Source organism: Camellia sinensis, chromosome 5 (assembly GCF_055761805.1).
Source record: "Camellia sinensis isolate YWXY chromosome 5, ASM5576180v1, whole genome shotgun sequence".
Taxonomy (NCBI): Eukaryota; Viridiplantae; Streptophyta; class Magnoliopsida; order Ericales; family Theaceae; genus Camellia; species Camellia sinensis.
The window spans coordinates 25,688,227-25,700,956 of NC_138965.1; the positions used below are offsets into that span (position 1 = coordinate 25,688,227).

The window sequence follows — 12,730 nt, forward strand, 5'->3', positions numbered from 1 at the left end:
AATTTGTCATAAAAAAAAAAAATAATTATAAGTTTTAATGATAATTTATAAAAATTATGATAAAAAAAAGTCACTAATTATCAATTTTTAGCGACATATATAAAAAATTGTCATAAAAAAATTATTTTTAACAACAATTTTATCAAGATTTATTTTCAATAGGACATGATAAAAATTAAATCCAACTATTAAGATGTATTACTAATTTACCTTAAAATGGGACCCCATCGGTATTGGCAAAAGAATCCAAAGCATAAGATAGTTTTGGTAGGCTAAGAGCATCTCCAACCTTGAATCAAAATTTTCATCAAATCTCAGTAAAAAAATGACTTTTTTCTCAATTTGATACCGAGTGCTCCAACGGTTGATTTTCATCAAATTTTCGTCAAATCTGTGCCGGGATAACCAGTTGATCGACCGGCCGGTCGACCGGTTAAGTCAAAAAAAAATTTTTTTTTTTGAACTTTTTGAACCTTTTAGTGGTCGACCGGTAAGGCAATTTTTTTTTTCAACCGTTTGACCTTTTTTTTGGAACTGTTTGAACCTTTTGGTAGTCGACCAGTTGGTCTCCCCCAACGGTCATGCACAGTGTTTTGATGAAATGCGGAGCCTGTTTTCATTTTGGTGAAACGTTTGGTGAAATCTCGATTTGATATCAATTTGGTGAAACCGTTAGAGCATGAAAAAATATCTTTTTTACCAAATTTTAAATTTAGGGCTTTGCTTCAGATCTTCAGTGACGTGGCGCGCTGTCACTCGCTGAAACCAAAAAAAAAAAAAAAAAATTTTTTTGGAGCCAATCATGGGTCTACACGCACGACCCCCAGTGACCCCCAGTGGAGGTCTTAGGCATTTTTCTTAAATTTAATACCAGATTTGATTCAAGGTTGGAGATGGTCTAAGATTGTACCTAATGTCTAACCAGAAGCGGCTAGGCTATGTATCATCTGCTTGGCTCTTTAGTTTGGAAGCTATTGAAAAAACTCATATTTTCTATTTTGATCCTTTGACAATAATAAAAATCAAACAATTCTTCTACGTGTACCAAATCGGAAATGGCTTATCTCCGTACCACTATCTTCCTATATTTTATTTTGTGAGATCTACTCTGAGTCTATAACAATTATTCAAATCATCTATCTCGGATGAAAATTGTATATGTAAAAAATTAATTTTATCAAATATCGATAAATAAGCCCTAGCTTAGCTATCATTGTGGGACTAAAAATATACAAAATGACAAAATAGGTTAAATAAGTTAATAAGATAATCATTATACTTTTTTTTTTCACAAAAATCAAAAAAACCAAAAAATTCAAACCAAATATGACTAAAAAAACCAAATTAAAACAGTTTTAACACAAAAAAATTAAATATATTAACCAGTGTCAAGCGAAATTTAAATTAACAAATCACAACTTTTGATGGATAGATGAATTGAATATGATCCATTGACAGGCCTAATGGGACCAAATAATAACCAACTGCGACTTCACAGCTTGTTCAGTTCATATAACATTTGACATCAACAGCTTCAAAGAAAAACATCAGAAACCAACACACAAGATATACAAACATCAAATTGTTGCAAAATCTGAAAGCAAAATCAGAAGCCCATATCACTTTTTTCCCTTAAAAAATAACCTAATTACAATGGATAATTATTCAGCAATTCAGGAATATAAACACGTGATATTTCATAGTATTGTGATTGGTGGAGGTGGTGGGTAGGTAAGACATTGTGTTGAGTGATTGAAAAACATGAGAGGCATATTGAATGATAATTGGTTAAGGAGTACAAACACGTGGTTCTCCGGAACCTTCCATAATTTTCCAATTACATCAATTTAAAACTAGAATACAAACTATATGCTATGTTTTTTTTTTTTTTTTTTTTTTTTTTAACCTCATTACTGAACAAAATTAACATGCCCATATCCATTGGCAGAAGGATGGTTGCATAATAGTACTGAAATCTCAGAACAATTTGAAGAGTAAACCACCATGAGCAGCAAAGAATGGAGCGAAAACCAATGATTCAACAGCCATGAGTTTGATAAGGATATTGAGGGAAGGACCCGAAGTGTCCTTGAGGGGGTCTCCAACTGTGTCTCCTATGACAGCAGCCTTGTGTGCATCTGATCCTTTGGGACCGAGCATACGAGCATGTTCAGTAGCTCCAGCCTACATGAAGCACATGAAAATAGCAAATGAAAATCCGAATAATTGGACAAAATTCGAGTGTCTCATTCAAAAAGTCAAAATGAAATTATGAACTAAAATGGCACCACAAAATATAATGTTGCAAGAGAAAAATAACTTCACCTCTATGTACTTCTTTGCATTATCCCATGCCCCGCCTGTGTTAGAAGCCGAGATGGCAACCTGGAGAGAGGGAAAAAAAGGGAAAGGTTGGCCACGTATCGTTGTGGCAAAAAAATGTGAATTTATAAGAAAATGGAACAATTATGTTTGAATATATCATAGTAGAGCGATTGGTAAAGCAGACATGCTTATTTAAATAAGAAAGGAAAAAAAAAGACGACTTAGTGCACAAGGGATGCATTGTGGCTAGATAGAAAGTCCAAGGAACAATTTAAGTGTTTGATGGCAAAATGGTAATTTAAGAGATTTTCCAAGGTTGTCAGATCAGGAAGACCCATATTCAATCCGAAACAGGCTTTTGGCTTTTTAATGGAAAAGGCGATTCAAAAAATGCAAGGTTGGAAGCGTAATCTCTTATCACAGGCAGGGAGAGAAGTTCTTATCAAATCCGTTGTCCAAGCAATCTCGGCTTATGCAATGGCGTGTTTTGCCTTCCCAAAGAAATTTTGCGACCAACTCAATGCCCATTTAAGCCGATTTTGGTGGGGAGGTGATCCAGATAATCGAGGTATACATTGGCTTAGTTGGGACTCTATGACTCTGGCCAAATCAAAGCGAGGATTGGGATTCCGGGATTTCAAGGCCTTTAATGTTGCTCTCTTGGCTCGTCAAGCTTGGCGTTTATTGAAATACCCAAACTCATATTGTGCTAAAATTTTAAAAGGAGTTTACTACCCACACTCGGATATCTTGCACGCAGTAAAAGGTCGGAGTGCATCGTGGGCCTGGTCAAGCTTGCTTCAAGGGCGAGACTTACTGCTCAAGGGGGTCCGTTGGCAGGTAGGGAATGGCGATTCTATCAACTTTTGGGAGGACAATTGGATCCCCAGTAACCCGAACTTTAAACTAATCTCAAGGCCTGCTCCTCACTGTCAAATTTCAAAGGTGCGGGACGTGATTAAGCCACATACCAAAGAATGGGATCTTGATAGGTTGCGAGTTCTAGTGTCCAAGGAGGAGCTTCTGAAAATCATATCTATTCCCATCTCTCACGAAAACCAAGCAGACTCCCTCGTTTGGCACTTCACAACTAAAGGTAACTATGAAGTTCGAAGTGGTTATCAAGTGGCTATTGAGGATCATCTTGGTAAAAGCACAACAAGGGCCTCCTCTTCTTTTCTTATTCCAGAGAAGATGTGGAAGCTGATTTGGTCCTTACAAATTCCTCCCAAGATCCATCAATTCTGGTGGAGAGTATGCAGTAACAGGATTGCCTCAAAAGAAAATTTGTTTCGTAGGAAGTGTGCATCTTCTCAAGAGTGCCCTATCTGTGGGAGCAAGGTTGAGTCTATTGAACATATACTCTTTCAATGCCCTTGGACTAGAGGTGTGTGGTTTGGAAGTGACCTGGGGTTCAAAGCTGACCTGCAATCCTTTGGTTCGGTGGCAGAGTGGGTTGTTAGGCTGATGAGTTTTTGTCCCAACAATGAACATCGCAGATTTTTGGTGGGCAAAGTGGCAATTATCTGCTGGCAATTTGGAAGGGTAGAAATGAGTTTATCTTCAACCACCAACCTACAAATCCGTCGCTTTCGTTAAGTCTTGCTACATCCCTATGGAAGGAGGTCCTCACCGTGAACCAGCCTTCTCCAAGGCATCCTGTCACACCTGAGGGACCGGTGAATTCTCTGCAATGGATTCCTCCTCCCCAAGGGCAGTTCAAGCTTAATTGTGATGCTAGCTTTGCTTCGGACAGTCATAGGACTTCTTTAGCTGTGGTTCTTCGAGACTGGAAAGGACATCTGCGGGATGGTCTTACCTTTACTGTTCAATCATCTTCGATTACCCAAGGGGAAGCACGAGCGGTTCGACTGGCCTGTGCCTTGTCTTCAACCCTCGATCTCTTTCAAGTCCATGTTGAAAGCGATAATAAAGCAGTTATTGAGCTAAGTGTGTCCGAGTTGGATCCTCCTTGGGACTGTCAAGCCATTATCTATGACATCCTTCAAGCTCGAGCTCGTCACAATATCATTTTCAGCTGGTCCCCCAGAGATTGTAACCGTGTCGCCCATTGGGTTGCCTCTATGCACCTAAAGGGCTCACTGCCTTTGGACTGGGTTGCTCATCCCCCGTGTGAACTTTCTGCTCTGTTAGCTAATGATGTTCTATAAGCCGTTTGGCATTTTCACGTTCAAAAAAAAAAAAAAAAAAAAAAAAGACTAACACACAACCTCCTGCCAGATGGACAACAAAGTGATCGACGCTCGATTTTGGCCAAATTCCTTTTTCTATGCCTTTAAATTTGAAATTTTACTATTTTTTTAAAGACTTGACTACTGGATTTATAATGTGTTTGGTTGGGGGGTTTGGAGAGGGATTTGAAAAGAGAAAGGGAAAATATGTGTGAAATTAAGTGAAATATAGATATGTTTTATTTGCATTTCACCTACCTTTTCCGTTTTCCTTTTCAAATTCCTCCCCAAATCTTCCAATCAAACACAGCATTAGAGATTTAGTCAATTTTGTTTTGAATTAGATTTTTTTCGAGAAAGTTGATTTTTATTTTAGATTCCATCACTAACAATGAGATATCGTAATTTTGGCGTGGATTATGAAAGTGAAAGTTAGAAATGAATCGGAAGAAGAATTCAAAAGAGAAAAAAAAAGAAGCTACCTGCACGCCAGAAACAAGCGAGCCAGCAAGTACGCCAGCAAGCGTTTCCACTCCAAAAAAGGTTCCAGCAATCAGTGGTGTGAGCATAACAAGAGCGCCGGGTGGGATCATTGCCTTGAGTGAAGCATCAGTTGAAATCTTGACACAAGTCGCATAGTCTGGCTTTGCTGTTCCTTCCATAAGACCTGGAATATCATTGAACTGTCGACGAACCTCTTCAACCATTTTCAAGGCTGCACTTCCCACACTCTTCATTGTCATTGCTGAAAACCAGTATGGGAGCATGGCCCCCACCATCAACCCGATGAAGACCTTTGGAGTCAACACATCAACAGTTTTGATTCCGGCTCTGCTCACAAAGGCACCAAACAAAGCAAGAGAAACTAGAGCAGCTGATCCGATTGCAAAACCCTGACAAGGCAAAATGGCTCAACATTTCAGCAAATTTTGTTGTTTGCAGTGAAAATGGAACTCTAGGTTTCACAGATTTGTCATTACTCATCACAACTTGACCTATATCCTGTTTCTTACTGTTGGTTTAGACTGAAAGGTCTTACTAGCTGTAGAGACTAAAAGGTACGGACATTTCTAAAAAGGTGGTGTATCTGTATTGAACATTGACACTTAACACGAGACACAATTTGGACGCTTTGGGGACACACTATCCATTGCCTAGACACACATAAAACACGTTACAAGTTTGGACAAAATCACCTATGATTCAATGATAAAAGAAAACCAATGCAGATTAATAAACCTACTAATCACTCATCCTTTAAATTTTCGAATTAATGTTAGGGTGTAATTTTCTAGTAGCTTTGAATGAAGTATTGGTATACACAACATATAATAAATATATCAAACTATAAATTTTGCATGTTTCCCTCACATGATTGTCCTACATTTTTTGAAAATTGTCATGTTGGTGTATTTGTGTCGTGTCACATGTCTGTGTCTATGTTTCTTTAGCTCACAAAATTATGTTTTCTGATTTTTCAGTTATATGATGATAAAATTGTCATTGACATTTCAGCAAGCCCCATTGTAGTCCATGTTTATGAAAACTGTATATCAGAAAGAAGCCTACCTTGCCAATCGCAGCCGTAGTGTTTCCAGCAGCATCCAAAGCATCTGTTCTTTCTCGTATTTTGTGGCTCATTCCAGCCATCTCTGCAATACCACCAGCATTGTCACTTATGGGTCCATAAGCATCAATTGCCAGCCCGGTGGCAATAGTGCTAAGCATCCCAAGAGCGGCCACTGCAATTCCATACATAGCAGCCAAGCTGAAGCTCACATAGATCGCGATAGATATAGCAAATATGGGAATAATGACAGATTTGTATCCCAACGCCAAACCAAATATCACATTTGTTGCTGCACCAGTCCTGCAAGAATCTGCCACGTCTTGCACTGGACTGCAAGATTTGGCAATGACAAGAAGCGTCACTTTTAAGATTTTCTGATCCAATATTGCAACAGAAAAAACATATAAATCTAAAGATTCTAAACATTTTGATCCCAATTAAATTCGAAATATGAATCCCATCTATAACAAAATCCCAATATTAAAATGAAGACTATGAACATTTCTTTTTTCCCAAACTTCATGGATTTGTCTTAATTGTGGCAGTTGTTTAAATTTGTTTCGGAAAAAAAAATCTAAATCCGTGCTGGACCAGGCTGGTTTATCGACAAGTCTCAACCATGCCAAGTATGTGTGTTAATATCAAAATCATAAGCCTATTTGCTTGAAGATTGATGACAATTTACCTGTAAGCATTGCTAGTGTAATACTCAGTAGTATATCCAATTGCTAGGCCAGCCCACAAGCCAATGGAAACACATAAAAAGAGGTGCCTGCATTAGAGTAATATTTAAGCCAACATTATGTAATTCCATGGGGAAAGAAACACTCAAAGAAGGAAAAACCGAGAAGGAAAATGCTATACAACTAACCAACTTTACAAAAAAAATTAAATTTGTTAGTTTGTATAACGTTACTCAAGGGAGAAGCATACCAGTTCTTTACGAGCTTCTCGGTCCCAAAGTCATAGAGGGTGAACTCTGATGGTAAAGCTATAAAGGTAACTATGGCAATTCCAGCAGTCATCAGGACCGTTGAGATAAGAAGTTGTCGCTTCAAGGATGGTTCGATCTCACTGACATTCTTAATTTTCAAAATGTCAGTTGCAAATAGTGTAGTTATCAAGCAAACCACAATCCCCATCGAGCTTATAATCAGAGGATAAGACATAGCCGTGTAATTATGACTGATACCGATCGATGATATTGATGCAACGAAGAGTGCGGCACATGATGATTCAGCATATGAGCCAAAAAGGTCTGAACCCATCCCAGCAATGTCTCCTACATTGTCACCCACATTATCTGCAATAACCTGAAAAATGTACTACATTTGTGACACCAATCCACTTTGACCTTACAAACCATTCTGACAAATTTAAGGATTGATTTAAAAGTTTAGAAACTGTTGGAAATATTTTTGTAGCCACAAAAATTTATGTTCTTTTAAATCTAAAAGTTGTGTCCCTAATGGAGAAAGACACTACAATGACTATATAAGACATTGGAGTTCTTTAGTTTTGAATAATTTATTTTGTTTTCCCTCTATTGTTTTTCTTTGATTATATTCATATATTTATAGGCAACTTCGATGATAGACAATTCATTGACCTTTGAGTGATTTGAGTTGTATCTTGAAGTTGTTCATTGTCTGCTAATACCTTATCATGGGGAGGCAATAACAACTTTAGGAAAGCAATTACATGCCTCTCATAATCATCAGCCAAATTTATCTGCTTTACTTTTGATTTACATTTTTACAGTGTATTTATTGATTTTCTGTGATCATGATATTTATGGGGGGTTTTCCCAAAAGTAAGTACCAGGGATAAAAACTTACAGCTGGGTTACGCGGATCATCTTCTGGGATATTTCGTTCAACTTTCCCGACAAGGTCAGCACCAACATCAGCTGCTTTCGTGTATATACCTCCTCCAACTCTGCCAAATAGCGCCATTGAAGAACCCCCAAGACCATAACCGGTTATAGATTCATAAAGTCCCTCCCAATCATCCCCATAGTAGAGTTTAAAAAGATTGATAGAGACATAAAGAACCAAAAGGCCATTGGCAGCTAGAAGGAATCCCATCACCGCACCAGAGCGAAAAGCTGTTATAAATGCTGTCCCGACACCCTTCCTTGCTTCTAAAGTGGTTCTGGCATTAGCATAGGTTGCGATTTTCATTCCAAGAAAACCCGAGAGTACAGAAGTGAGAGCACCGAGCAAGAAGGCAATTGTGGTAAAGATGGCATTGGCAAGGGCAGGTTTACAAAGGTTTCCTTGATTATATGTGCACGGTTCACTTTTGGTGCTGAATCCATTAACCGATCCAAGGAAAATGAACATGATAGCCCCAAACACAACCGTGAAGATGCTAAGGTACTTGTATTGAGTAAATAGAAATGATGTTGCTCCTGGGAACATTCGACGCATCAAAGTAAGTTTAGGTAAGATTATGAGATTTCTACACATAAGAAATTATCAGTTTTGGGGAAAAATGTTCATTGGTTTTACATTGAAATTTTCAATTGTTAATCAAAATAGTTAACATGTGCTGATAAGTATGGAATTGTACATATATACACATGTCAAGGTCCATGTATGGATTAAGGTTTCTAGGAAAATTATTGTACTCAATCAGAATTATGATCAAAATACAAAAAAAAAAAAAAATCAGAATTATTCATGTCAGAAATCGTACTTCTCATCCTTTTACGTCTGCAACCAGCTTCATTATTGGTTTTTTTGGTCTTCGGTTGTCTTTTTTCAATTTTTATTTTATTTTTACTTATTAGGGACTTGTAGTCTAAAAGCACCTAAAAACTTAATAAACAAAGGAATGAAAATTGGAGAAGTCAACTAAAGATTAACATTTAAAAAAAAAAAAAAAATGATTTAATTGAAAAGCAGTTTTTAAGCACTTTTGTCTTTTGTGTAATTTTTTCAATTTCCATTCAATTTTTAAAAATATTTTAGAGACTTTTAAACTAAAAGTCCCTAAAAATGGGAAAAAATTAAATGAAAATTGAAAAAGTTCTCTAAAAACAATAGCCGATTAAAAATGCTGATTTTTCATAGGTATGCCAAAAAAAAGAAAACATGGGGGGGGCTAACCACCTAGAGAAAAAACAAGATAAAGATATAGTGTAAGAGTTCCCCAAAAATCTATGATTTGCAGGAAAACAAGAAGACTGAAAAGAGTTTTTGTGAATGATAAGTTGCATCAAAATAAAGGACAAAATAAAGAAACTTCCTTTTTTTTATAAGGATTTGTATTGTTTCTAAAAGTTTATGGGACCATTTTAGCATATGATCCAACTGAATTCATGGCCTATTTACAGATATGTAAGAGAAGGAATTAAATATCTACTGATAAAAATTTGCACCAAAATCTTCACAGCCACATGTACAATATCTGAAGGACACAACCATGAATGCAGTCTTCTATAGAACATATTAGATAGAATGTGCAGATCAAGTAAAGTTGGTAAATCCGAAGCACAAAAACACAAAGAAAAAGCCCAGGAACACAGAATCGGGCACAATCTTCTCATACGAGGTGGGTTCCATCTTTTTGTGTGAGTATTGTGTCCAGTTCTGTGATTGGTTTTTGTGTAAGTAAAAAGAACTGAAACACAAAATAATAAAACCAGAAGCGCCTTGTATAGTGATGCCCCCAAAATCACTTGTTATATAAAAGTCATGTCTTGATTGTTAGTTTTACATATTTTTGAGTTGGGGAAGGGAGTGAAATCTTTGTGTTTAACAACTATAGTATTATCACAATGATCAGTCAACAAAGGAGACATAATTATGCAACAAAAATTGAAGAAAATGGTGATGAAAGCTACTAACATCAAATTTGAACAGTCACATTGTATTTTCAAGGTTACTCACTAGAGGAATACAATTTATCTATGAATATGAAGATCTAGTTGTTCAAACACCATATCCGTATAGCAATTGAAAAGGTGGGGAAAAAGAAAAACATGTAAAACCAAGAACAATAAAACAAAACATATATAGGAAAACAATCATTGTTGCAAAAAGCAGCAAATTCTGTTTCAAAAAAAGAACAAGAAAAAAAAAGGACTTTTTTTTTAAATAAGCATATGCTAAAATTAAAACACAAAAAGAAGTAAAATGATCAGAGCAGAACAATAAAGAAACAAATTGAAAGTTTTTAAACAGAAATTGAAGTAATCACAATGAAACTAAATGCCCCAACTTGAACAACACAAATGGACCAAAAATCAATCATGCTGAATTCCATTAATCACAATGCAACAAGGCACAACAACTTATGGAGAGAGAGAGAGAGAGAGAGCTGACCAACAGAAATGGCATTTTGAATCTCAGCACACTTGGCAACAGCCTCCTCAGAGTCAATACCCTCCTCTGGTTCATCTTCTTCGATCAACCTGTCCTTATATCCATCCAAACCAGACCCAATTACCCTCACCTTTGACACCAAAAACCACTGAAACAAAGCAAACACAATCCCCACTAAAGCAGCCACAGGTATTGCAATCTGTGTTAGGTTCTCACCCATCAAACCCATTTCAAAAACACTCCCAAATGTGTTCTGTTTTTGGAAACTACAAGTCTATGGTGGCTTGTTTTGAAGAACATACAAAGATTTTGAAACTAGAACAAGAGAAGAGAACCTATATAGCTATTTTCCAAAGGGTATAATAAAATTAGTGGCTCTGCTTTGCATTGGGTCCCCATTTAGGAATTTGATAAACAAAAACAAAAACAAAAACAAAAACAAGGTTGGTTTGATTGACAGATGGGCCAGTGATGGTTTTATTCCATGGAAGCTGTTTGAAAAAAAAAAGGTAGGTTTGATTATCAGGTAGCCATTTCACATTTGGTGGTATTTACCAAATTTTACCTTCAATTGAATAGATACTTCTACCCAAATTCCACCTTCCATGTTAAGACCTCATTATCATTGAATTATGTAAAGGCTTCACGTGTAGCTCTTAATAGCTTGCACTTATTGTTTAATAACGTTTTTCATTAAATATTATTAAAAAAAAGTCATTAATTGTTAATTTTTAATGATGGCTTAAAAATTGTTACAAAAAAAATGTCACTAATTATAAGTTTTAACGATAGTTTAAAAAAACCGTCACAAAAAAGTTACTTAGCCTCCGTTTGGGAAGTGGGTTGGCTTTTTGGCTTTTTGGCTTTTTTGGCTATTTTAGCCTGGGCTAAAAAGCTTGGTTTGGGAAGGGCTTTTTGGCTTTTTGGCTTTTTTGACTTTTTTTGTGAGAGAAGAATGTAATGATTATGGGTTGGATGTGATGTTTTGTTTGTTATGGCTAAAATAGCCTATTTTATTTTTTATGGCTAAAATAGCCAAAAAAGCCTGAAAAAGCCCTTGCCAAACGGAGGCTAATTTTTAAATTTTAGCAACAATTTAAAAATTCATCACAGAAAATCACTAATTGTAAGTTTTAACTACAATTTATAAAAATTGTAATAAAAAAAAGTTACTAATTATCAATTTTTAGCGACATGTAAAAAATCATTACAAAAATTATTTTTAGCAAAGATTTTACTAGAAAGTACTTTCAATAGAACTTGATGGTAATTAAGTTCAACTATTAAGATCTATTGATAGTTTATCCTATGTAATCTCTAAATATAATTCAATATTTTAAACGGTATAGTTTTTTTTTTTGAGTTTGAGATAACTTAAGAGATTTGTGGGACCCACTACAGATCTTGTTTAATGATATGAATTATTCATTTTGTAGGACCCTTTGTATATATTATCTATAAAAAAAAATAGATTAATTAGATGATTATAACCTTTTTCATTTTATCGCGTTTGTTTCTTAAAAAATGAATGACATGTTGTTTTAAAAAAAAATAGATGACAAATATATTTTTTTACATAGATCATCTTTTTTTATAGAAACCAACGCAATAAAATGAAGAAAAAAAATACAATTATCGGATCATCATACCCGTAATTCCATCTTCCTTTTTAAAATATTCATTATCATTGGATTATGTGGAAAATTTAAGATATGTAAATTTCAGAATATAATTCAATAATTTGAGAACACAAGATCTTGTGCCCTTTTAATAGAGGGCAATTCACATATAATCCAATCCAAAAGAGTTTTTATTTAGAATAATATGATCAATATTTACAATTTACAATACATACTTACGATTCAATATTTTAAAATAAAAATGTCTAAGACCCCCTTTTTTTCTCATCCCCTTTGACCCCTCTCTTTCTTATTGGTTGGATTTTCTTTTTCTTTTTTTTTGTTTTCCTTGTCCTCCAATCACCACCTGCTACATGTGTGTAAGGGGGTGGTGGGGTGGTGATTAAAGGGGGTCTCCATTACTCATTTTAAAAAATAAATCAATACATATCAAGTTAAATTAAATGTATCTTACGGCATGTATCATCGATACTTTTACATGCATCTTAAGTTAGTTTGTTACTAAAGGTTTTTGGTCTTAAATAAACAGCAAACTCAGATATAGTTTTACTTTTCAAATGTTATGCTAGGTACAAGTATTCAAAATTTTTACTTTTCAATAAATTGTAAACTTGGATGTCCTTAAGTTTTGTTTTTTTAGTATTATGGGGACTCTTAATTAATATAAATACT

At 35.4% G+C, this 12,730-nt stretch overlaps 1 protein-coding gene across 1 annotated transcript; it reads right to left on the reverse strand.

The window, feature by feature from the left end:
- Window positions 1–1,595: 1,595 nt before the first annotated feature.
- On the reverse strand, window positions 1,596–11,067 carry LOC114319251 (pyrophosphate-energized vacuolar membrane proton pump 1). Its single transcript, XM_028266256.2, has 8 exons — window positions 10,419–11,067; window positions 7,926–8,500; window positions 7,021–7,400; window positions 6,773–6,859; window positions 6,087–6,417; window positions 5,000–5,410; window positions 2,326–2,385; window positions 1,596–2,184 (listed from the first exon to the last, which is right to left on the reverse strand). Exons 1-8 carry the CDS (start codon window positions 10,645–10,647, stop codon window positions 1,978–1,980), a joined length of 2,280 nt encoding a protein of 759 aa, XP_028122057.2. The 5' UTR covers window positions 10,648–11,067; the 3' UTR covers window positions 1,596–1,977.
- Window positions 11,068–12,730: the final 1,663 nt, after the last annotated feature.